General features: G+C 42.3%; 1 protein-coding gene across 8 annotated transcripts in view; it reads right to left on the bottom strand.

The window, feature by feature from the left end:
• The window catches only part of PTPN13 (protein tyrosine phosphatase non-receptor type 13), a 185043-nt gene that overhangs the window by 10429 nt on the left and 147395 nt on the right, over positions 1-27219 (bottom strand). For 3 of the 8 annotated variants that reach the window (XM_054030081.1, XM_054030087.1, XM_054030083.1), the window contains 18 exons: positions 25961-26104; positions 22444-22537; positions 21456-21541; positions 20144-20306; positions 18248-18462; positions 18060-18158; positions 16412-16776; positions 15862-16048; positions 12962-13120; positions 11724-11895; positions 11397-11607; positions 9745-9815; positions 7657-7718; positions 6413-6503; positions 5372-5494; positions 3804-3895; positions 2175-2230; positions 504-607 (listed from right to left, as the gene is read on the bottom strand). In XM_054030081.1, the coding sequence (XP_053886056.1) occupies positions 504-607; positions 2175-2230; positions 3804-3895; positions 5372-5494; positions 6413-6503; positions 7657-7718; positions 9745-9815; positions 11397-11607; positions 11724-11895; positions 12962-13120; positions 15862-16048; positions 16412-16776; positions 18060-18158; positions 18248-18462; positions 20144-20306; positions 21456-21541; positions 22444-22537; positions 25961-26104 (2494 nt within the window). The remainder of the gene's footprint in view (positions 1-503; positions 608-2174; positions 2231-3803; positions 3896-5371; positions 5495-6412; positions 6504-7656; positions 7719-9744; positions 9816-11396; positions 11608-11723; positions 11896-12961; positions 13121-15861; positions 16049-16411; positions 16777-18059; positions 18159-18247; positions 18463-20143; positions 20307-21455; positions 21542-22443; positions 22538-25960; positions 26105-27219) is intronic. The other 5 variants (XM_054030082.1, XM_054030085.1, XM_054030084.1 and 2 more) reach the window with 5 other exon arrangements.

Raw genomic sequence — 27219 nt, 5'->3', positions numbered from 1 at the left:
ACCCAATTCTGACACCCTTACTCATGTTGCGCAGTATCTTATTCTGGGAGTAGGTCCATTGACTTCAGTAAAGATGGCAAAATCAGGCCCGAAGTAATGAGGAAAATGCCGTGTATTTAGGGTGTGGAGTCAGCACTCAATAGATGCCTATAGGATCTCTGTCCAATTGCACATTTCACCATATGCCATTGCAGCTTTCATAAAATAGAAATGATGGAAGGGAATTGGCTGCAGTTTTGACTATGGCCCAATTCTGCAATCCCTTGCTCAGACGAGCATTCAGTGAATGAGTGGGATTACTCCCTTGTGTGAAAAAGGGTTTGCAAGCTTGAATTATGATGATCCACTTCTATGAGCTCTTGAGCACCCTGATCTCCCATTGACTGCTCTTCTCAGGACTGGGCCCTTCACAATATCCAGAACATGTTCAAATACATTTCTGACATGATTACATTATTGTAATCCTCATTTCCCATTGATAGTTTATTTGTTCAAGTCCTTGCCTTTAGACAGGTGTTCCTGATTTATTGATTCAATAGGGAGTTCATCACTTCCCCATGTAATTTCATCTTCATCCGCTTGTCCCGAAAGAGGTTGTTGAGGTGACCTAGAAAAGCAAAGAATGTTAAAGGTTTCTCATTTCCTATTAGAACAATACATTTCAATTTTAAATATGACCATTTTCTGTAAACAAAAGACCCTACAACATACTTTAGAAAAGTACAGAATTCTTAAATTTAGATCAACTTTATAAACCACAATTAGAAGAAAATAAATATTTCATGTATTTAATAGATTCAACCAAAATAAGAGGTTTAATTCCATGATGATAGCTATTAATGTAATACATAGAGATTATGAATCATATTACATAAAATACAAATATAGGGAATGCTCTTAAAAAGAGAGAAACTCAAAAAGGATATTTTCTGGATCAATTTTTATTGTTGTTCCTTGAAGACAAAAGCCTTAGCTTCTAATTATTTTTTAGCCTTACTGAACTAAATTTAAATAACATATTATTTATAACATATGTATTGCCTACAAAAAGCTACATTAAAGAACACAAAAGTTGCAACATCAAGCACCCAAATATTGAGAAATGCCAGAATTAAGTTTGCCCATGCAACTATATATGTATATACGTACGTATGTTACATGTCTGTATGTATGATATAATTATGTGTTATACACCCATTCACACACACCAATGACTTTCTAGTGTGATCTGTATCTTTGCAGGACAAAATGACAATACAAAAATAAACTAAATTCTGAATTTATTTGAGAAAAAACAGCCATTAAGTAGTTAAGTTTTCTGAAGTTTTCTTCAGAGCAACACAGTGTAGCTGCCTTTTTATATTTTACTTTATTATACTTGTGTCATGACTGAAGATTCTCTCATTTAAGACTAGCAGGAGAAGAACAGAGGAGGAACCTTTGCTGTTAGGTTATTGTATGCATGTCTGCAAGGAACTCAGATACCATGGTGATGTTTGTGGTATAAGAACCTAAGTAGCTAAAACATTTCCCCACAAAATATCCGCAGTGCAGATTCCTCACATTCTCAGAGCAGGACACCTCAATCCAGTTTTGCAGGGACCACCATAAGCCTGTCTGGACTTTGGACTAAAGAAGGTGGCAGCTACTGCCAGTTTTGATGGTGATATTAATGGGGACACATTCCCACATGGAAATGTCTGTTCATTCAGTCAGTTAAATCACTGTCAGAAAGAAGCAACTTTCAAACACTACTGTCCTGGGCTGGATTCAAACCAGTGATCTACAGATGAAAAGTTGTCCTTTGGTATCAGTAAGTTTTGGGAAAAGAGGAAGGAGTGGAGGCAACTGGGGGACTATGCAAGTCCAGATCTGAATACTTTTTCATCCTAATTATTTTCCAGTAGTTGAGTAGCAAAATAGAGTCCTACAGCAGATTTGTACTGTTCATAATTCACGACAGATGTTTTTGAACACCCCCCACTTGACATCAAGTTCTATAGCACTAAATAATATCATGACCTCTCAGATAACATGAACAGACACAAAGCCATCCTATATCAACATGTCAACAGAGGGTTATAGGGTTTGTGGTTTGTTCGTGCTTTATCTTCCCCTCACTTCACCGAGCTGTAAAAATCATGTTACTCTTAAATTCCACTTAAAAATCTCACCTTTCAGGCATTACTTTGTCTTCACAATGTTCTTCACAGCCATTTATTTGTGTCGGCTAGTGAAGGAAGCATTTCAAAGTATAGTGAGTTATGTTGGAAGGGGACTGTACAACAAGCATACTTTTATCTTATAAACTAAAACAATGTTAACAAGTAAATTCAATAGTTGTGCAGGGTACCACACTGAAAGCATTATGCACTGACAATCTCTATTCTTCCAGGAAATCCACCCAACCACAAAACCCCCAAACATTCAGCCTCTGCACTGCGGAATGTGGAGCAGTTGGAGAGGTAAAATCATAACCCAGCCTAGAGCCCACCCCTGGCTCTTCTTCCAGCTTCAGTCTCTCTGTGCTAGTAATGTCAGTTAGGGTTTTTTTTGTTTTGTTTTTTGTTTTGCCAAAAACCCTAGTGTGTGTACATCTTATTTTGTCCAAAGAACTGGTATACGCTATACTGGGGGAAAACACTTTTGGTGATATAAGCTGCATCTACACTAGGAGGGCTCGCCAGTATAACTATAGTGAAGACTAGGACTAGGAAGGAGAGATGGTCTGGCTCTAGTTCTACACATAGGCAAATGTTCAGCATGCTCACTTCTGAAACAATGCACAGTTGAAATTCAATCAGGCAGAAAATCTGCTTGTCGCTCTGCTCAACACATAACTCAAGTGACAATCCCCTGGCAAGTCAGCCTATACCCGTACCCAAACGGAAAACAAAAGGACAGTGCACCTGTGAGTTTTGCCCCCAAATGAAATATGTCTCAGATGCATGAACAGAACTAGAATATTCAAGAGGGGGTAAGGAGCTTTTTTATTTTATTTTTGATTAAGAGAGCTCAGGCAATGTCAGTGTAAAAAATGTCAAGAGTGACTCACAACTGAGACCAGCTTGGCCCAGCTGGTGGTGCCTTAGCCAAGAGGAGTCTCCCTTTTAGATCCCCTAGAGAGATGTTCTAGATCAAGGGTCCTGGTGTTGAGTCACAGTTGTAACTGGGCAGGAAGTACAAACCGTGAGTATACACTGGATAGGGGGATTCTATTAACTGGATACATTTGCTATGGGTGTCTGGATGTCTATTGACTGATGCAACATAGGACAACATGGGGAAGTGTAGAGTGAAGGTGGTATAGAATTTGTTTGTGAACATTTGTTTATCTGAGCAGAAAGGTGAAGGAAAGGGAGCCTCAGGTTTGGACTCTTTACAGATACTCTGCAAAATATTTGAAATGCTCTGATTTTTCCTAACCTTCTATGAATTGAGGGAGCTTTCTAGCTAGCATGTATGAAATAGTATTTATCGGCATTTATTATCATTACACTTTTTAAAACTGTTGGCTTTCTTTGCTTCCAACCAGGAACAGCAAATGTTAATTTTCTGGTTTGTTCTCTTGTGTGGTTAATTTATCACAGATTAATTATTATACAGTATTTCAAAAACTATTTCCATACTCTTGGTTTATAAATACTGTTTTCTGGAGGCCAATCAAACGGCAGTGACAGTTACATTTAAAATGTTGATGAAATTATTTCCACAAATTCAGTCTGATCGAGGGAACAAGAAGTTAATGTAAATAGTCTAGGAAATCGGCAAATAAAGACACTGCCAACATCTTTTCATTTTACCTCTGGAAAGTCTTCAGGCAAAGATGACCCATCACAGTCCGTGTCTTCAGCTTTTTCTTCTGCCAGCTTCCCAGTGGTCTCTAAAGAACCTGCTGGAGAAATACATTGGAAGACAGAGCTATACAGAAGTGATGTTATGAGTAGATTAAGTGAAAATACTCATATTTTCATTCAAATGTAAGAAAAGGAGTGCCTGCTGCTAAAAAAACAAACAAACAAACAAACAAACCACAGGAAAAAAAAAGGGTTCTAAGGGTACGAGTCCTTGGCCATACATTCAGTCTTAACAACTCTTTACTGTCAATGCGGAGCAGAGGACTAACGGGAGATTATGGGCCTGATTCTCATTTACACTAAGGTCCTTTATCCCACTTTGGCAGCGTAAAGAGGCCTTAAAGTGGGCATAAACCACACTGGCACCCAGTTTACACAGTTCCCGTTACACTGCCAGAGTGGTGTAAAGGGGCCGTAACATAAATATTAATCAGGCCAATGTACTTCATCATTTTTAGCACACAATCAAAATTTTAGCACAGTTGTTTAAATGTAGTTTCACTACGTGGTTATTTGCATCAGTATTGAGCTGATGTACCGACTACAAAAGAATGACAAGTTCTTAACCCAGCAGTATGAATCTAACTCACAGTAGGACTAGGTCTAAACCCGGATTCTAGTTACTCCCTATATTAATGAGCCATCATAAAATTGTACAGGATAAAATCTGACCTACTTTAGCTAGGTCACTGCTGCTACATCTCCCAGGTTCAACACACCAGCCGTGCTGCTGTATACAACGGGCCAGATCCCAGCGGGTGTAACTTTGGCAGTAATGGAACCACTCAGATTTACACCAGCGGAGGCTCTGAGTCTGTAGTTTTAACAGAATGCTAATAGATGAAAATAGGCCAGCAAGTTCAGGAAGGAGCCGAGGACAAGGATTAAAATAGTTATAAACTGGTGAGTGGTGTCTCAAATCTGGTGACTGGAGTAGCAGACACCAGTTTGGTTTAATTCCCTGAATTATGTGCAAGCCCCCAGTGATACCTCACACGAGCAATTAGCAACCACTATTCCACAATTATGCTCATTTCAGTTGAGTATTCTGTTGCAAAGACGGAGAAGTAACAAAAAGGGAGCACTGACTTGTGCAGCACTAGGAAGAAAGGAAACTACAAAATTGGCTGAAAATTAAAGGAGCAGATTTGAAAAGAATTTTTTTTTTTAATATTTTTCAAAAATTGCAGTTACAATTTTGTAATCATCAGGGATGTAATTTGGGTGCCTGACTGCACCTGCAAATCAAGACATCTAAACATCATCAGTTCTACCCACAAACAATTGCAGGTACTAGTGCATACCCAAAAATTATTTAAAATAAAAGACCAGCTTTACTAAATCTGGACTTCACAAAAAGATCCCCTTATTAGATGCACCGTCCCGTAACCACATCTCTTGGAAAAATTCAGTTTGCAAGCTACTTCCATTCCACCACTTTCTGTTAGCTAACCAAAAGCCCATTCAGTGTTCATTTCCTGTGTTTAGCTTTTTGATGGCTGGCAGATGGTCACCTGTGGTTGCATTATTGCGATTTAAGAGGTTCTGGGCTTCCTCGTCTACAACATTCAGCAGATACTGAACAACGTCATTGTGGTCATCCTCATCATAATAGTCATCCTCCAGTATCTCAGTTTCTAGAACAATAAAACAACATGGGGGAAAGGAATATAAAAAGATTAATTCTCATAAAGGAAGTGAATGACAAAAATGGGGCATTCCCTCAAGCAGATATTCTATATATTCTTTAAAATACTAATACGAATAATTATTGTGACTTTTGTGACAAGATGGCTGATGTTAGTATGGTGGGTCCTGCACTTTTCTTGGTGGGGGACTAGGACACCACCCCTTGCCCCTGCTCTTGGGGTGTCGAGGGCCCCGCTAGTGGCCTAGGAAGGTGGTCGAGGAGGGAAGCGTGGGAGGGATCTGGGTTTGCTCCTCACTCTGAGCCCCAGCTCCTCTCTACCCCTCCGGGGTCTTACCCTCTTCCCCCTTGGTGGGATACCTTCAGTCCTTAGACGCTGGGGGAGGGAGTCTTCCTCCCCTGCTGGGGCAGGGTCTCCTTTACTTCAGTTCTCTGGTCTTTCAGCTCTCACAACACACCTCCAAACTCCAGTCCTCTCTCCTTCCCCCTAACTGCCTGAAGCAGTGGGTTTTATTAGGTTCCTGACAGGGCCTTAATTGACTGCAGGTGCTCCAATTAACCTGTAGCCACCCTCCCTGGTCTACAGGGAACCACGCCTTAATTAGCCTAGGGCTTATATATTTTGCCTCTACCACTCTTCCAGTGCTCCCTGGCGCTCTTGTATCACTCTCCTTCCTTGACTATGCTACAGAATTCAAACTCTGATCCCATACTCCACTTCTCCTTTTCTTGGCAAATAACTCGTTTAGGAGAGAATACAGAACCAGAAAAACACATTATAGAAATGAATGTCAAGTTTAAGATATTCAAGAAGTTAAAATGGTCTTTTATTTTGAAATCTATTGCCTATTCTCTCTCTTACTCTTGAACTGAGGAGTACACAGATGTTCACATCTCTCCTCCTTACCTGAGTGATCACTGTTCTTGGAGAAATCTGCCTGATGAATGCTGCTTACTGCATTTGCATGAGAAACTCCTATCATGCTTTCCCCATTAACCTAACAAAACAAAAGGTAGCATGAGTTAGTTTGCTTTTTTAAGGACATGTTGTTTGTTCCGCTAACAGCAGCCCATTCTAACAAAGCACAGGGTACTACTCAGGAGGCAGAAACAGATATGCAGCCTTTTCATGCCTCCTACTCAATTAAGAAAACACGATTTAATTTTAGTGGTAACTTATGCTTGACATTTTTTTAAATTGGCAATGTAATTGTACTGTAACTTACAAACAAAACTAAGAAAAACAAAAATTAAGCCAGAATGTAAGGGGGAAACTTCCTGACAGAGATCTATTAGATGGTGAAACAATCTACCAAGAGAGCAGTGTTGCTGCAATTACTTTCCTCTTCTTGTCCCTCAGACTGAGGCTATATTACACTGGCAATTGAACGACCAAACATTTGTCTCTCAGATGTATTAACCCCCCCCCCCTCGAAAGACAGAAGTTTTGCTGCGACAAGTGCTAGTGTGAACGGCGCGACAAAGCTAACCTCACTCACTGGGGTGAAAGTTTTTTTGTCGGCAGGAGAGCTGACAAACAGTGGCTACACTGCACAACTTTTAGCGGCATGGCTGTGGCAACACAGCCATGTTGCTAAAAGCTGTGTAGTGTAGACAGAGCCTAAGAAATAACTGTGAGGGATAGAATATTTTGCATTTATATTGCGTCCTCCATCCAACACTCTCAAACATTAATGATCTTAGCTTCATATCACTTGTACCTCTGTGAGGGAGGTGAGCATTACCTTCATTTCTTAGAAGAGAAAATGGAAGCAGAGAGAGATTAAATTACTTGGCCAATATAACATACAAGCACTGTGAGGCACTAGGAACAGAATCCAGATTTCTGAGTTACAGCCCTGTCTGTGCCTTAGCCACAAGACCAGTCTTCTTTCCTTAAATGAAGTTCTGGGCATTGGAAAAATAATTCCAAAAACTTTTGCACTTATTGATTCAGATCAACGGACAGTGCTGTAACTGCACAGTTTCAGATACAGAAATTTTGCCCTAGCTGGGGTTGGGTATTGATTATATATTTTTCTCTAGTTAATGACAATTCCTACCAATAGAATTACACGCACCTATTTTATCAAAACTGAATAAAGGAAAATAAAGCAGCTGTGCTAAATATGGTTGCTTCATTTTATTTACCTTGGGGACATAAATATCAGGTGCTGTTTCTGTTTTGCCATAGTGATCTCCATGGGGATGGCCTAAACAAAAAAGAACAAATCGATAACCTTTTAAATAACAAAATGTTTGTAGTGATCACATGAAAAAAAGTATCAAAGGGATAGCCGTGTTAGTCTGTATCCACAAAAACAATGAGAAGTCTGGTGGCACCTTCAAGACTAACAGATTTATTTGAGCATAAGCTTTCATGGATAAAAAACCCACCTCTTCAGATGAATGGAGACTCCATGCATCTGAAGAAGTGAGGTTTTTACTCACAAAAGCTTATGCCCAAATAAATCTGTTAGTCTTGAAGGTGCCATCAGACTCCTCGTTGTTATTATGAAAAACAGTTGTTTGCCAGTAAAGAAAAATATTTATCATTTGTTATGAAATGTTATATACTTCCTTCTGCTGACAGTTATTAAAAAGAATAACTGAACCTAACTGAATGGTAGAATAGTGGGGTACTTAACCACACTCATATCTTAATGACAGTATTTTAAAATAACATTATGTTTTCAGAGATAGGAAAAATAAGAGAAGATAATGGTATAATAAATAACCAAGTCTCCAAAATGACCATTGTTGATAAATAGTAATATCAATACAATATGAATGATATGGCACCAGATGCACGCGAGTCACTTTAGAGAAATACTGTAAAGCTCCCACCCCCAAAAGTTTAAAATCTAACGGCACATCCCTGCAAACACATATCTCTGGACGTAGCGTACACCCAAGTCAATGAGACTGCTTGTAGTAGTGTTTTCAGGACCAACTTCTAAAGAAACAATGTCTAAACCAGAGATGGGGGATATGAAACAACAAAAATCTACAAAAAGAACAGGAGTACTTGTGGCACCTTAGAGACTAACACATTTATTAGAGCATAAGCTTTCATGGACTACAGCCCACTTCTTCGGATGCATAACATAAGAAGTGGGCTGTAGTCCACGAAAGCTTATGCGCTAATAAATTTGTTAGTCTCTAAGGTGCCACAAGTACTCCTGTTCTTTTTGCGGATACAGACTAACACAGCTGCTACTCTGAAACAAAAATCTAGTGCAAGATATTAACTTCTCTTTTCTCTTTAAATGGGCATTCATTAACAGGAATGTAACCTCATGTTCAGGGCGACTCTAAACCTCTGACAGCCAGAAGCTAGGATCACTCCAACTGCCCTATTCTATAGATTCCCCCTGAAGCTCTGGTATGGGACAATGTTGGAGACTGGATACAAGGCTCAATGGACCATTGGTCTGACCCAGTCTAACAATTCTTATGACACACTAGAGTAACACTTTGCAGCTAGAACAGCTCCAAACACACTTTGGCAATTAACGAATAAATGATAATACCGTGGAAAGTGTTATTTGACCATTACAAAACTTAATATCACACTATACATTTTTCAGTGGGTAGAAGAGCTGTGTTCTTATTCACTTCCTGATTAGAAAGATCTGCATCCAATTGTGTGTGCACTCTGAGCTGATTTGTGAATAACAGAAATACTTATCTTGTATTGTGTGAAACATAGTAAGAAGATTTTGAGTATAATTCTTTTAGTAAACGAAGTGTGTTCAGGTATTATTATTAGGCTTTGGTAGCCTAGAAGACTATAAAAACGTATCAAGGATATGAAATTAAAGACACAAGACTAACAAAGGAATAATGGAAAGCAGAAACTGATTCAAACTTTCCTCCTTAGGCAAAGTGATATGTAAACAATACCACAGGAAGCACCAAATTGTTTGTGTTGTATGTAACAATGCCAATATATCACAAAAGCCAAGAATTTTCTAAAGCTGAGTACAGAACACTGCATAATATTTAAATGGTTTTATTCTATTTCTCAGAATCTGTGACATTCTGTACTGTCTCTTATCCATGTCCTTATGCAAAGTGGCTTCTTAAATTTGTTGCAGAACTTTGGCAAATCTTATTTAAAAGAATATCATTTATCCTGTTTATGACAGGCTTTTGTAGGCAAAAGCAAGATATCACACTTTGGTTGTCATTGATAGAAAGAAACTCATTTGCAGTAGGTAACTAAGAGATCCTTACCATTAGCTTTCATTAACTTTGGACTTGAGCTAACAGAGCCCCTGGACTTTGGAATCAATGGGTGACCATCTCTGCGATAAGAAGAAACACACTATATTTTTGATTTGTGAAAAGGAACCATACATAAGTATCTATATGAGGGCAATCTCTTATTGACTATTAGGCCTTAACTATGTCAATCACATTTTCCTTGGAGAGATTTGGAATAAGGTACCAAGAATATTCAATATCCCAATAATAGAAAGGTATTCACCAGATAATATCCTGGTTCATATCTACTTTCAGAAGAGGTGCGATTTAGAGTAGACAGGTGCGATCTAGTGGCCTCAGCCGAGGGCTTAAACCTTAGAACTCCTCAGTTCCTGCAGCTCCTCAGCACTTCAGAAAATTAAGCTTTAGGTGCCTGAAAGTTAGGCACACAAAAGTAGTGGAAACTTGGTAATTTCTCTGCCTCCGTTGCCCCATCTATAAAATACCTATATAGCCACCTCTTTACAGGATTATTCCAAGGATTAAATTATTGCTAGTAAAGAGTTCTGAAATTAAAGGATCAAGGATGCAGCTGCTCTGTGCCACCCTGGTAGCATAATCTGAGCCTACAGCCAGGTTTGCTGTGCCAGGGAGGACTGCTCCAGCACACACATGAACCTAGGGAGACATAGGGCCAATGTGTGATCTCTTAAACCACTCCCCCACCCGGCTGCTGATGTAGTAGGGGAAAGGTGTAGCTGGAGCACCCCTGAACTAGGTCAAACTTCATCTGCAATTTCAGTACTCTGTGGGTAACTCTACACTGCAGCTGGGAGTGAGCCTAACAACCCAGGTACACCGACTTGTGCTAGCAGGGCTTGAATTAGTGCATTAAAAATAGCAGTGTGGATGTGGTGGCTCAGGGTTTCAAGCCCACCAGACCCCCTAGGCTTGAGAATCCGAGATCCAGCCCAAGATGCAGCTATTTATAGCATGCTAGCTTGAGCCGTGCTAGTGCAAGTCTCTCTATCTGGGCTGGGAGGTTCACTCCAGTTGGTACAACTTTTGGAAAAAGGTTGACAAAGTTGACAACTTTTCCCAAAACAATTAGGTTTTTTTTTTTAAAGGGCACTTTGATCCACGTAACTTATTACTAAGGCCAAGATTTTGTCATGGTTATTTTTAGTAAGTCACAGACAGGTCATGGGTCATAAACAAAAATTCACGAAAGCCTGTGACCTGTCTGTGACTTTTGCTAAAAATAATTGTGACAAAATGGGGAGTGGGGGATCACAGTGGATTCCGTGACTTCCATGACCTCCGTGACATAATTGTAGCCTTACTTATTACATACATGTCCTACCCTGCTTATTACATAATGCCCACGCACAAGCTGGGCATATATCAGATTTAGTCTGAGAATGCCTCTTACAGTGCAGTCTGCAGTTGGACAGTTTTATCCTCACTATGAGCCCAATCTGATCAGATACTGAGCATGCTCAACTCCATTAAGCCAATGGAATTGAGAGGACAGAGCACCCTGAAGGATCAGGCCTTTTAAAAATAGCCGCCATTATCACTCCAATTGGTTAGCTATTGTGCCAGGAAAATGCATTTAAGTGGACACAGCTACAACTATGTCAGTTAAAAATCACATGCAGGAATTAGCTTCCAGAGGATACCTTGTAGCTTTCAGCACCACTTTAGGAAGTGACATTTCCAGGGCTCTTTTGGCTTCTTTCAGAGTCATTCCCTGTGTGCTGACTCCATTAATATAATGGATGATATCCAATGTACGGAGACTTTCCTCGTTGGCAGCAATTGACCTTGGCTTTATATCACTAATGTATACCACCTGGTAAAGGCTGTCATGACCTCCTGATATAGACAGGCCTGTGCAGAAGAAAAAAATCCTCAATTTTTTCTTTTAGTAGTTAAGTGTGATTTTTACAACGGGACCAAGAAAGGCATTTCACACAAGGGCAAACAGCCATACAATTTTATATTACCCAGCTCTTCTTTATGGCACGTTAATGTAATATCAGGCAGCAAATGGGGCAACACTGGAATCTTTGGTAACTCCAGAACCCGTCCAACCACTAATCTGACAGTCTTTGGTGCAGCTCGGAGAAAACTGACTGCTTCTGTGTGACTCATGTTAGTGACATCCATGTCATTAACCTATGAAGAGAACAGCAACAGAAAAATCCTCATTATGGTTGCAATTAAGACAGCCAATGATACCAAGAAAATTCAGCTGAAGTCCCTGTTATTTGTATTTCATATTAAATGACAAAATATAAATGGTTGTAAATGACAGCAACTGCAATCTATGAGGTTATCCATTTCCACGAACAAACACATTTAATGGAAATGGTAGTAGTAAAGAAACAAATCCTGAACTACCAATGTTAAAATAGTAAATATATTACAAAAAAGATTTAATATATACCAGTTTCTATAAAATGGAAGAATAAGCTTTTAGCAAGCCATGGCCTGAAAGCCAGACTCAGTCCCTAATCCACACTGGTTTATGAATTTATTCCTCACCTAAGGTTAAAGGTTATTCCACAGGATTTAATGCCCCAATCTAGCAAAGACTGGCATGTATGCTAAACTCTATGTACTATGAGTGGTCCCATTGACTTCAGTGGAATTACTAAGTGCATGTGTAAATCTTTGCAGGATGGGGGCCTAAGAACGTAATTAAGCACATTCTTGTTCCACAACACTTTACAATGTTAGCTTTTGCTTCAGTGTAGCTGTATTAATAGACTTTTTATGGTCTATTTACTGGAAGGAGTGTGACAGGAAAATTTATCCAAGCTTACCTGAACAGTTCCTCTCTGACACCAGATGATCATGATGGTCCCTTCTGACCTTAAAGTCTATGAGTATTTTGAAAGGAACCCCTAACTGTAACCTAAAAGATCATATATACTGAGCCCAACCCTATATCCTATTTTGCTGTCTGGAAGGATTACACAGATGTTAACAGCAAAAGGTTTAGCGATCATGCGTCAGTCATCTTCCATGTGTTTTATTTTAAACTAATATTTAAGTTGGTTCAACAACTGTCATATTCCAATACTTAGTTGTCTGCTTCTCATCTACACCTTTGACTCAGCACACCACAGGATCCAGAATTCCTATTTTTCTGGTCCAAGATTAGTTTGTTTCCTCTCAATTATCACACAAATCCCTTAATCTTGAGCTGGGTTTCACTCTGAAATTTTACTCATCTCACCTTGATAAGCCGGTCTCCTGGTCGGAGCCTCCCATCACTTTTGGCAGGATCCTGAATAACATCATGAATGTAACAACCAATGTTATCATTGCCTTTGGTCACTGTAAAGCCCAGGCTACCTTTTTCTGATTTAGTCATGGTAACATGGAGTTCCACCTCCTACGGGAAAAACAGTGTTTTAAATAAACAATGGTCTGGAAGGTTGATAAATAGTGTATACTGTATGAAACCTATGGTCACCCGAATGAGCTGCTTTGATTAAGATGGTTTAAGAAAACACATGTTATTAACCAATTTACTTCAATTGAGTATAGGTTCTAATTCTGCAAACACATCTGTAATGAGGTTTACGTATTGAAATGCATGAGACTACTCCTGCGCACAAAGTTAAGCAGGGGCATAACATCCTTGCAAGATCAGGGCCATATTGAGTACATCAGGGGTGGGCAATAATTTTTGCATGGGGGCCACTCCACAAATTTTGGTAAGTTGTCACGGGCAGCACATTTCTACTATATTAATGGGGGAGGGGGGTGTAGTGTCTGGGAGGGAGTTTGGTACAGGAGGGGGTTCTGACCTGGGGCAGGGGATTGGGGTGCAGGAGGAGGTGTGGAAGCTGGGAGGGAGTTTGGGTGCAGGAGGGGGCTCCAGGCTGGGGCAGGGGTTTGGGGTGTAGAAGAGGGTGCAGGGTCTGGGAGGGATTTTGGGTGCAGGAGGGGATTCTGACGTGGGGCAGGGGATTGGGGTGAAGGAGGAGGTGCGGGAATTGGGAGGGAGTTTGGGTGCAGGAGGGGATTCTGACGTGGGGCAGGGGATTGGGGTGAAGGAGGAGGTGCGGGAATTGGGAGGGAGTTTGGGTGCAGGAGGGGATTCTGACCTGGGGCAGGGGATTGGGGTGAAGGAGGAGGTGCGGGAATTGGGAGGGAGTTTGGGTGCAGGAGGGGGTTCTGACCTGGGGCAGGGGATAAGGGTGCAGGAGGAGGTGTGGGAGTTGGGAAGGAGTTTGGGTGCAGGAGGGGATTCTGACCTGGGGCAGGGTATTGTGGTGCAGGAGGGGGTGCGAGGTGCAGGCTCTGGCGGGGAGGTGCTTACCACAGGTGACTCCTGGCCGACGGCGCAGCAGGGCTCAGGCAGGCTGCCTGCATGCCGTGGCCCCACGCCACTCCCAGAAGCGGCTGCGGCTGGCACATCTCTGTGCGCCCCTTGGGGGGAGGGGGCAGCGGGTCTCCATGCGCTGCCCACACCTGCAACCAATGCCCCCGACGCTCCCATTGACTGGTTTCCGGGAGTGCGCAGAGACATGCCAGCAGCAGCCGGCCATTTCCTGGAGCGGCGTGGGACCATGGCAGGCAGGCAACTGCCTGGGCACCCCACTGCGCCATGGGACTTTTAGCAGCCCGGAGATCGCGAGGGGGCAGCCAAAGAGCCCGGCGGGCCAGACAAAAATGTTAGATGGGCTGGATCCAGTCTGTGGGCTGTATTTTGCCCACCCCTGGAGTATAGCAACTAGAATAAAACTGGGCACGAGAGGTGAAGGTGCTCTCCTACAAAAGGATAAAACTTCAGGTTTCCGTTACTAAGCTGGAGTACTGTATTGTATATCTTGGTATTACACACATGCATGCCTTTTATATTATACATTTGTAATTTACATGCATTTTATGTTCTATGTTTATGATTGTGCTTTACTTGCACAGAAATTAACAGAAGAGGAAGAAAAGATCAAAAGAAGAGATTAATAGTGTGATGATGCATTTGTGAATGGTGAATTTAGAGTTGACTTTTAAACTCTAGAGAATTGCACTGATAGGCTTGTCTAAATGGTGCAGCTATGCGCGTGAGAGGAGTGTGATTTCTAAGGTGCATCAATGTTTTGTGCACCAACTGGCCCACGTAGATCCTGCTAGCACACAGTAAAAGTTCCCTACTGTGCTTTAACATAGTATTGTTTATGTGAATATGCATTAGGGAACTTCTGATGTGTGCTAGCGGAGTCCCAGTACGCTTTAGAAATCACCCCCCTTCCATCCCCTGTAACATGCTTGTGTAGGCTTGCCCTTTGTAATGTACAGTGCTCTGGGTTGCAGAGAGAAAGGCCTGGTCTCTATTTTCAGCACTGTTTTTTATTCTGTGAATTGACAGGGAGTGAGAGAGACGGAGGTGCTTTGTGCTTCACAACATCGTCCTCTGGGATATGAAGCAGCGATGTCAGAAGGTTCTCAGGAGGGTTTGATGCATTGCTTCTGAGGCCGAAAGAAGAGTATCTGGGGGACAGACAGACGTAAAACGGAGGAAATGGATGGGATTACAAGTGCCCCAACCAGTCCGAGGGTAACAATGGGGAAATATATATTGACAGGTAAGAAACTTAGCCTCTGAACATTGTCCCTACATAGTTACACATTGCCAAATCTTCAAAATATGGATTCAGAGTGTACCTAAGAAATATGTGTGCACCTGTGTGTCCATTCATAATATGCACAGGGCAATGGAGCATTTAACTACCCAAATTGTATGTATGCACAGGCAGTTATGCAGTCTGCATAGCTTTAGAGTCTGATTTGGGGAAAAAAACATGTTTTTTATTTCAAAAAGTAAGTCAGACATTTGAATCTCTCAAGTGCCTCATTTATAACACATCTAGGGACACTGTCGTAACAATCTGCTAGTCCTATTGTCACAAATGTCCAGGCCTCCTTCTATAAGTAGATTGTATGAGAGCCTTTTGCAAAACACATCCTTAGCTAACTATAAATTTAAATTTGAAGCTAGAACAATTACCCTAATTTTAAGTAAATATAAATAGGATGCATTTTGTTACGGCCAAACCCATGGCTAAATAAAATCCCAAGAGACACAATCTTTAACACATTTATGGCGCAGAGAGAGAAAGTAATTACTGGTTCATATTCATCAGCATGTTTCTCAAATTGGTTGAGCAGTGATGTTATCTTCTCTCTTTGTGGAACTAGCTCTGAGGTGGTACTGATGTAGGCATCATCCATTAAACCAGGGATAGCAATCTCAGTAACCGTTCTACAGCTTGGTATTGGTGGCAAGTCCAGTGGTAGAGGAGATGGAGGATTACTATGAGAAGACAGGGAAACAAGAGTTTGAATGGTTTGTAACATTTGAGCCAGACTTTGTTGCTTACATGGTTAGAGCTCTGCAAAGATACGTTTCACTTCACAGGTATTCATGTGTGAACTCTGATATTTGTGCGAACATTTACAAACTTGATACAGGGGTCAAATTGTACTATCCCTCACTCCCAAATCAACACAAGTCTTTGGTGTGAAAATGACTAGATTTTATCTGGACAAAGTCTTGAATTTTTATTAGTAGGCCTTATCATCCATCTTTGCAGAGAAATTCCACCTTTTTGACTATTCTAGGCTTGCAAAACCTGAGTATTTATTTTTGCAAAATAAGTAATATTTACAATCATACCTGTCCTCAAACTCTGGCTTGCTGGGAGTCTCATGAGCAGAGTAGTAGATGGTACGAATTGCTTCTTCCTGGCTACAAGGAGTTTCATACTGAGTGTGTGCTGGAGTCATCATTTTGTCTAGAGTTTGGTACAGGGCAGAATTCCAGCCAGGGCTTGCTATCTGTGTTGGGGTCACCACTACCTCTTCTTCACCACTCCCACTGCTGTCACTGTAGCTGTCTCTCCTAGATGGGGATTTTAGTCGCTTCTTGCTCTTATCAGTCACTTCATTTTCATCTGAACTGTTACCTTGATCTCCATTTGACGCCCCAGAAGTTTCTGTGCTGATGTCTGGAAATATTTGTTGTGGGGAATGTATGGGAGTCTGCAACAAATGTGATGTTTAAGAAATCAGACTCTGGCTATAATGGTCATTTATTCATTTTAGGTTTGGCAGAAAATGTAGACTTCAGAAGTCAGCACAGTGGACCAAACTCAGCCCTGGTATAACGCCATAGAGTTCAGGATGAATTTAACTTATTTTCTGTAACATAACACATGTGTAATTTCAAAAGTGCTAAAAATGGGAGTTGTGGGTGCTCAGCTCTCTAAGAAACTGAAACTGCCGGTAGGCACTGAGAGGCAGATCCTCACCTAGTATAAATGGTCAATGAGCCTATGACAAGTTACACCAGCTGAGGATCTGTCCCCAAAAGTTTAAACATTTGGCTCCAGTACCATTTCCCGAAGAACTGTGTAATCACACTCCCATAAACACGATGTACCAATCAATGATGAGTATGGAAGCTTTGACAATTCCATTTATTCATGCCGTGGGAAACCTCTGTGTTCAGGTACTCACCCACCCCGAACACCATCAACCGCTTTTCGTTACTTTAATTTTCTCCTTTGTTCCTCTTGCCCTTTGTTTAAATTTGTGTTTAGATGTCCACACACAGGATACAAATCTGTTTCTACTGTCATGTAAGAACAGTTTTTATCTGGTAAACAACAATAAAGTGACTCGATTTGAAGACTCCTTTTAATTGTTCTTTATTATTGAAAGCTACTCTACTAATGTGGACTTCTCCATCATAGAGTTCCAATTTTTTTCTGCTGCAGAATATATAGTCCAGTTTCCACCAACACTAAAATATTCTGAAATGGCATTGTGCTCTTTGGACTGATTTGATGGAGCACTCTTACAAATCCTTTTTGGGATCATGTATTTTAACTCAGAAAACAGGGCTGAGTTTTTTCCAGCTTGATGTACAGCAGAACTAAACTATAAATAATTGTTGTTATTAAATGACAGTTTCATAACTAATTCACCACACATCTCACTGAAAATGTAACCCTAGGTGAAGCCAACTTCAAACTAACCATCAACATTACCAATGAAAGTGTAGTTATAGTATTTTAAGCCATTTAGGAGTCTTTTTTTTAAAATTGTACTATTGTAAATATACAAGAGCCTTGTATTTTTTCTTATTTCTATGAAATAGGCTGTGTTTCTATCTTGTGACTTAACACAGCAAACACATTTGTATGATACTCTAGTCCCCTGCCACCTCTCTTTATTTTTCATTTACATGTGCAACCAATGTATTCTGAACAAGCAAAACTTAATGAAGACAAAACTAAAACATCATATGCCATAGGTCTTACCAACAGAGAAGGATCAATTTCTGGTAGTATACCAGGTGGTGGCCTGCAAAGGAGGAGAGAGACTTCTGGGGATGTTCCTCTGAGTGCTGAGATGACCTCCTACAGGTACAGTTAATTTTGTATTAGACACAGGTCCCACTTGCAAGATAGCTACTACTGACAAGTAAGATAATAGAGAGAGCTCTAACCTGCTGGGATAGTCCTTTTAACGAAGCTCCGTTCACTTTCAGGATGACATCCCCAACTTCAATCTGCCCACTTTCAGCTGCAGGCTGCCCTGGGAAGAGCTTTTTAACCCTCACTATGCTTGAGCCCAATTGCTCTGGAGTAAGGTTGTCTTCACGACAAAAACTGAACCCCAGGCCTGAGCTGTTCTTCAGCAACTTTACCTCAAATGTGTTGTCTGGAAAATAAATAGAAATAATAGACTACTTCTCTCCTTTCCTACAGTACCCTCTCCATGAAGACTGCTTATTCAGCAAGAACAATCAGACTGCATCCCAATAGTTTGGGGAAAGGGGTTACCATGTGTAAAAGTTTTGTAAGGAGTCCCTGTGTATGATCAGTTTAGACCAGGGGTCCCCAATGTGGTGCCCGCAGGCGCCATGGCGCCCGCCGAGGCATCTATGTGCGCCCACGTACTGGCCAACGGACGAGCATCCACCGAAATGCCGCCGAGAAGCAGTGTCATCCAGAGGCGTCACCGCTGAAATGCCACCGGCAACATTTCAGTGGCAAGGCTTATTGACATTGCCGCTTGTCGGCGGATGCTCGTCCGCTACCACGGTCCTCCGTGGCTCGTCATCTGGTGTCTGCCAGACAAAAAAGGTTGGGGACCACTGGTTTAGACAAAACATGTCAAAATGATTCATGGTTTCTTTCCCTACTGTTCTTCTCTTGGAAATGTCCACACTGCTGTATGTTATCCCCAAAACAGCAGTACCTGGGAGAGGCTCAGAGGACATGCAGGAAGGCTGTAAGGGCATTATGCTGTAGAAATAATTGAGAAGTATAGAGGAGGAGGAACATTCTGGAGTTGGCCATGATTAAGGCTATGATTTAATGACCTATATTTTTAGTAAAAGTCATGGACAAGTCACAGGCAAGAAACAAAAAATCATGGCCCCATGACCTCTCCATGACTTATACCATAAATACCTCTGATTGAATCTTGGGGTGGGGGCACAGTATCAGCGGCGTGGGGGAGCGGAGTCTCGGAGGGCCCACGGCACCAGCTGCTAGGGGAAAGGGGGGAAGCTCTGGGGGGCCCACGGCAAAAGTTGCTGTGGGGGAAGCCCTAGGGGGCCCGCTGCTGGGGGGGAGCCCTGGGGGACCAGCAGGTGCTCCGGCTGCTGCTGCAGGAGGAACCCTGGGGGCCAGTGGCTGCTCGGGCCGCCACAGGGAGGGAACCCCGGGTCCAGTCGCTGCTCCGGCTGCCACGAGACTGCTGCTGGGAGCCGCCAAGCTATGGTTGCTCCCGCCGCTCCCGGGACCGCTGCTCAGGCAGTCCCAAGGGCCAGCTGCATCAACTGCTGCTTGGGCGGTCCCCGGGGCCAGCTCCCTGGGACTGCCAGAGCAGCGGCTGGTGCAGCTGGACTTGGGGCTGGGGCCGCTCCTGCAGCGCTGGTGTGGCTGGCTGTGGAACCGCTCCAGCAGTGGCCAGTGTGGCTGTCCCCAGAGCCACCTGAGCAAGATTCAGTCAGGGCCTACTGGCTGCTGCATACGTCGTGGAGGTCGCTGGAAGTCACGGAATCTGTGATAAACACAGAGCCCTAGCCATGATCTATTACAGGAAGTAATGCCCTTCGTTTCAAAGGTGACACAATATAAATAAGTTAAGGAATGGTAAGGGAAGAAACTATTTAAAAAGCTGCTAAAATAAATGACTGAGACACCATTAAAGGAAATATTCAAACAGCATTTAACAACATGAAAGAGAATCTGTGTTGTACACAAGGCTTGGACGTGTTCACTGCCGGCCCTAACTTCCCTGATTCTTTTCACTGGAGGATCATCTGGCTGTGAGAAAATGAAAAGTTTTGGGGATGCTCTAAAGCTCAGATAGTTTTTCTCCATGACCTGACCTTCAGTGACAAAGTTGTAGTCTTTGGTATTTGTCATTTTTTTCTCTGGTTTGTTCTGGGGCTCACTTTGTCCTGCCTGATTTGGAGGAGTGCACTGCGGTGTAATGGGAGCATGAACTTTGGCCACTGGAAGCTGCCCCTTCTCCAGCAGCAGATGAACTACCTACAGAAATACAACAGATTCAAGTTAGTTAGCACACAAAAATACCACATTTTGCCATATAGGGTCTAGTTTAATCTGTTTTGGGTAACTAAATTTCACAGCCATAAATCATGCGGATTTATAAAAAATCCCCCATAAAACACTGTAAGCTGATTAGTTTGTTAAGAACTGCAAATGGCAACAACATCAACAATAATAGAGTAACAGAGCCACAAGATATCAACCAGACAGCATCTAAAGTAAATTAAGATTTCCCCCCAATATTATGAGGCACGAGGGATAATTAAAAAATGCCACTGACAACATTCTTCATACACGGGTCCTCCATACAAGGGAATCTGGATGAATAAACAGTTTACAGTATGTACTGGTGGCATTTTACTATTCCAGAGATCTAATATTTGTACATGCACCATGCATGATTAGCTAAGGGCCAAATTCTGATATCGGAAGCAGCAGCCTTATGCCATGAATAGTGACATTAACTTTTGGAGTGAGGTGCTACTCAACATAATTAAGTGTATCAGAAAGTGGTCCTAAGCAAGGAAGTGCACAGTGGAGAGCTCCTGTTGTCAGTTTTGTCTACTGTACTTTTACTGATGATAAGTTTATTTACCTAAGATAGGAGAAGAATATTATCCAGGGGTGAAAGTAAAATTGAAAACTTACCGGTACGGGGGCTGGCTCTGCACCCCGCCCCCCCCCCAGAAGGGGCAGGGCCAAGGGCGGAAGGGGCAGGGACTGGGGGTCAGCATCCCCCAGCCAGCCCTTTCAGGCTGCCTGGCCCATGCTGCCCAGGGCTCCAGTGCAGCAGTGGCCGGAGCCCTGGGCCCTTTTAAATCGCTGGCCCCGGGGCAGCTGCTCCTTTTGCCCCCATCCATTGGCAGTCTGGGGAGGCAAAAGGGGCAGGGACGATAAAGCGCTGCCCTAGCAGCGCTTTAGGCAGGGTCTTTGCCGCGGCAGCGCTTTAATGTGACTGCCCCTTTTGGCTCCTCCGTCAGCGGCCCTGCCACTAGGGACCCGGCAGGGCTGCTGACAGGGGGCACAAAAGCGGCGTTAAAGTGGCAGGGGCTGGTACTGGCGGCCACTTTTTCCCGGTACGCCGTACCGGCCCGTACTGCCTTACTTTCACCCCTGATATTATCTTACCTGGCCAGTGTTCCTCAGGGTTTCCACAGCTTGTTTATGGGTAGCACCCTCCAAACTAATCCCATTGACAGAGAGCACACGGTCACCTAGAAGCAAACAATGCATGATTTAGAAGAAGGAAGAATGTAATAAAAAAATAATTCATATAGAACATGCTTATAATCCATGTAAGACTGATCTGTTCGTTTCTCAATGAACAAGGGCAGTGACTTGGGCAATCCCCCATGCACTGAGAGGAGAATAGGGCTTTTTGTATCAGAAGCATTCTGTAACTGAATTCCAACCCCAAAATCTAGGACCATTTTAATGCTCGAAGCAATGCTTCACTGGGAAATCTGGGGAGAAATATAATAACCCCTCGTCTAACTGTGGGACTCCACTTCACTAAGAGGACTGATTTAAAAACAAAGACTGTCAGAGCTATTACAAGGATTTTTTGTAGTGAGATACTTAGCATGTCAAGCGAGGAGGTCACTAATTACACAAAGCCTCTTTCTCCTCTCTCTGGGCGTAATCAGAGCAATTTGCTCCATTAAAGCGGAATGCATTAGAAGGAAACAGTGACTAAAAATATTTTGTCATTTTTTTCTCCAGTACAGCTTCAGCAGTTTCTGCAGATACTGCAATATCCCACACTTTGTAATCCTTTCTTATCTCCTCATTGCATAACACTGTCAAATTTATAAAAACTTAGCACTTATTAACCATTTAAATGGTCAGAGTGCTTTACAAATTAACCCTTACACCACCCATATGAGGTAGAGACTAAGGTGACGCAGTGCTACAGAAAAACCTCAGAGAGGTAGGTAGTTTCCCATCGGCAATATAGACCCATAAAGAGATTACAAGTAACCAAGGCCAGGCAGTCAGCAGACCTCTGGAGTTCTTAGCTCCTAGACCATGATGCCTCTCCAAAGCCTACATAAAGTCATCTGGATTTCATTCTACTGCTATTTAAGAAAACTTGTGGAAAGAGCAAAGTATGTACCTTTCTGAATTTTACCATCAGCCTCAGCTGCTCCCTTAGGAATAATGGCCTTCACATAAATGCCACCATGTCTTACACTGGTGTTTATACCACCCTAAATGGAGAATAAATAGGTAAAATGCAAACCTTTAAACACTTAAACAGAAGATCTTAGATCAAGAAAGCTAAACAACCCTTAAGAAACTCAGGAAGCACTCAAGCCATCAGCACGTAAAAGCAACAGCCAACTTATTGTAAATAAAATATTTTGAGATCCATGCAAATCATAACCAATTGGAGTGGATGTGTGTGGGGGGGTGGGGGTTAAAACTATTACGCTCAAATGCAAACCTTTCTAGTAAAACAAGCGTCCTTCAAGCAGAACTACGAAAGCACTAGAATCTGCATATATGAGTGTGGAAAAGCTAAGTGTTGTTTGTGCACAACATGCATCAGCAGTCAAAATAAAAGATGCATACATGCAATATCCTAGGTTTGTTCATCGTCATTAAAGTAATGTGAAACTAAAAGGTATTCTCTCTCTCAGGTTACAGAAAGCTGTCTTGAAAGCAAAAATATATTGAGCTAGGAGGTGCCATGAAGATTTGGGTTGAAGGTCTGCTTAGGTTTCAAGTGAAGTTACTTTGGAGCACTCAACCTACTTGTTTAATGCATATAGCCATCACCACACAGTTCGATGTTATTTCAGGGATTTCCCCCAAACTTTTAAAGGAGGAGGAGGAGCTAGCCCACAAATGATCTCAGTGTGTGCCCCAAAGATCCAATTGTTTGAATATTACTTCCGAGTAAGCTAAAGGTTGACAGTAGATTTTAGAACAGTGGAGGCAGAACATGATAAAGTGAGATTTGGAGACCACTTGTTAGGCCTCTGAGGAAAGTCCTTGCACTGGTGATCATTGGCAGCATCGACAGAGTCACTGGAATAGCAGGGTTGCTGCATGTTAATGGCTACGTCATCATTATACTACTGCATAATTTACACCTTCATTCATCTGTCATAGTGAATCTGGCTCCTAATCGATTAGTGATAATTACTAAAATTTCTTTAGATTTAGAGCATGTTTTTATTTACAATTCATAGGCAAAGTTTACAATATGTAACTGAGCCATAATCCAGACTATGGACCAAAGAATCTGTAGTAAAGATTCCCCCTCACCATCAACTCAAGCTTACAGTCCTTTATCTAATTCTCCTGCCAGTTAGAAACCACTTGTATCTGCCTTCAGCTGTTTAAGATACTTAAGAAGAGTGCATTACCTATAGTTAAGGCTACATTTTAGTCACAGATATTTTTAGTAAAAGTCATGGGCAGGTCATGGGCAGTAAACAAAAATTCACGTCCGTGACCTATCCATGACTTGTACTGTATATCCCTGACTAAAACTTGGGTGCTGGGGGGGAGGGGAGGAGCGGCCTTGTGGTGGCTCAGGACCTCCACTGGTGCTGGGGGGGGGAGGGGGCAAAGAGGACTGGGGGGGCTGGCAGGCTCCCTACCCGGCTCCCAGAAGCGGCCGGCATGTCCCTGCAGCCCCTACGTGGAGGTGCAGCCAGGGGGGCTCCGCACGCTGCCCCATGCCCCGAGCGCCTGCTCTGCAGCTCCCATTGGCCAGGAACCACGGCCAATGGGAGCTGTGGGGGATGCCCCTGTGGGCAGAGGCAGCACGCGGAGCCACCTGGCTGCGCCTCCGCCTAGGAGCTGGACATGCCGGCCGCTTCCGGGACCCGCCCCCCCCAAGGTAAGTGCCACCCAAAGCCCTCACCCCCTCCCGCACCCTAACCCCCTGCCTCAGCCCTGAGAGCCCTCCCACACCCAAATTCCTGCTGCTGATGGGAGGGAGGGGTGCAGTGGCCCGAGACTGCCCCAGCAGCGGCCGGTGTGGATGGCCCAGGGGCCGCTCGAGCTGCTCAGGTACCTGCCATGACTTCCATGACCTCGGTGACAGACTCCTAGCCTTACGTATAGCTACTGTTTGTGGGTATAGAACACCCACTATCACAATTTCTGATCTGAAAACATTAGAAATTGTTCCAGTGATGGCTAAAAAGTGCATGAAAGATTGAATTAGGGATGTAAAAAGGAAACAGCTTTATTCTGCTGTCCTCATCTTCAAAGTAACATGCATTAAAATCTGCTACACTTGAAGGAAGGTGTCCGGATACACAATCTATTTAGAAAATGCATATATCTGTAATACAGTAAATAGCCACTGAAATTGCCTCTCTTTTGAACTCTGTTTAATATATGCTCACTATTACCAGCATGCTACTGTTGACATTCAAATTGTTTGCAGAATTGGGAGGTGAATCAGTTAGATTAATTCTTGAAAGTTAAATTGTCTAAGAACCAAAGGTTGTTTTGACACCTACAGAAACACAAATGGAGTGTTGGTGATATAATGATATATTATTCACTTTGTCTTTAAAGGGACATTGTCAAATAGATTAGGCCTAAACTTTGAGCCAGTTTACAAACATAATCTGGTGTAAAGAGCAACAGAGGGTCCTGTGGCACCTTTGAGACTAACAGAAGTACTGGGAGCATAAGCTTTCGTGGGTAAGAACCTCACTTCTTCAGATGGTGTGAAGTTTTAAAATTAAAAATAGATATCTATCTCCTTATCTCCTTACCGACTTGCTAGAAGGATGACAAAAAATAATAACCAGCCCCTCCTTACCTAGACAAAAATGTTTTGTGCTCTTCTGCCTCTCAGCCAGTAGAGGGAGAGCACAGAACAAGTGACAAAGCCTCTTTAGAGAGGCTGATGCTGCTGGTGAACAAGTCAGTAAAACAAAAATAATGCTGGACCAAATCTGGCCCAACTTAACTCCATTAACTTCAATGGTGTTATGCTAGGGATGAATTTAGCCCTTTAATGTCAACCTCCTAACAAAAGCTACTTGACTTCACCTTCAAGGCCCTTCACTGTCCATCATCTCTCATTCAGTATTGGAGGTTGACTCCCGACTCCGATCAACCCATTATGCTAGTCTCCACCACCCACTCGTTAAATTCTCAAACGAGCACTTTTGTGCCTCCTTACAACTCTCCTTTACCGTGATGCCTACCTGACAACAGCTTGGCTGCTGGTGCGCTAAGACCACTGTCTAGCATACAGATCAATACTGTCTCGTTTTTTCCTCACTGTACTCCCACATCTGTCAGTATACGTCTGTTATCTTGCGTCTTACACTTGGATTGTAAACTTTTTGGAGTCTTTTGATTCTGTATTTGTATAGCACATAGCATAATGAGGTCCCGGTCCAAGACTAGGGCTGCTAGGCAGTATGGTAGTGCAAGTAATTAAAAATAATAAATAATAATAATAATACATAATAATTAATAGGGAGATGACAAGAAAAGAGAGATGGAAATAATTAATATTTTCCATCTTCAGGGAGATGGACGTATCTGTGAGCAGGTACTGGACAGTGTCCTTTTAAAACACCTTGCTTCCCTGTAAATTAGCAATTGAACAGGTTGCTGGGAGTGGAGAAGAAGAGAAAACATCTAAAAACCTTGTCAAACAGTACCGTGACACTTATTCCCAAGCCGCTATCTTTTTTGGCTAGTTCGACCTCAAAGATATCTCCAGGTTTAAGAGGTGCTGCAGAAAGCTTTTTAGAATTCATTTTGTTTGTTGTATTCACTGAGGAAGACTCCTTTACAAAAAAAACAAAAAACAAAAACAGAAAAAAAAAGACAAAAAGAAATAATGATTCCCTGTTAGAGCAAAAGTTAATTATTAGTTCCCACTGTGCATTTATGGGTGAGACAGAGCAGAAAGGGGTTAATTGAGAGCACTGGTTAATAAAATAGGGTTCAGATTCTTTCCTACTGTAAATGCATTTATTGTACTTGTATGTTCTTAATCTCGGGATAAACTTGGTCCATAGTGGCTAAATGTTTTTATAGACCTGTACACTTGTATGTGCTGGTCTTTAAAATGAAGGAATCATTGTACCAAGAACTCAGTTATGGCAGATCCTCTGATGGGGTAAACTGGGGTAGCTCCACTTCAAAGGACATTTCCATCAACTGAGATCAGGGCCATTACCTTTAGGAATGAATGTACAATGTCCCCAGTCAGTTTACTTTTAGACAGGCAAAGCATCAGGTCTCCTCTGCTCACTGGTTGAATGTAGAACCTACACATACATTTTCCTTTCCCCCCCCCCCCTCAAACCCTACCCAGAAGGACCCCTGTTCTGCTACGAGCCTACCCGTTCATCCCAGATAGTATCACTGCTTTTCCCTAATGAAGGTAAAACTCAATTTACCTGGTCTGTAAAGAAACTGATACCTGTAAATATGGTCATTTGCTACAATCACCTTGGCCAAATGATGCCTTTGGATGAGCATGCAGATTTTCTATTCAATCAATGAGAATCCTGCATACATATCCAAGGGCAGAATTTGGCCCCTTTAAGGCTCAAAAAAGAGTCATGCTGAGGTTGAGCAAGAAGGTTCCCACTCGAGTAAATTGTATTCACGCAGCTAAAGCCCTACTCAGCTCTTTGAAATTTTGGGAGCAATTTTTTTCCAGGTAATTTGAAAAAACCTCTAATGGGTTAGAAAGATACATTTTAAATAGTGGCCTGTTTATTCAGTTCCCTTATCAGTCATACATTTGAAGCACTAAAGGGAGTTAGCATTAGAAAATCTGTACTTCAACATTAGTACCAAATGCGTTAGTAGTTAGCAGTGGAAGCTGCAGATTGTCCCTCCCTCCGTCTGCTCCCTCCCCCTCAAGCACTGCATTAACAATCTACAGCAG

Source organism: Malaclemys terrapin, chromosome 5, assembly GCF_027887155.1.
Source record: "Malaclemys terrapin pileata isolate rMalTer1 chromosome 5, rMalTer1.hap1, whole genome shotgun sequence".
Classification (NCBI taxonomy): Eukaryota; Metazoa; Chordata; order Testudines; family Emydidae; genus Malaclemys; species Malaclemys terrapin.
The sequence above is the reverse complement of the archived record's forward strand: the minus strand, read 5'-3'. Positions and strand labels throughout refer to the sequence as shown.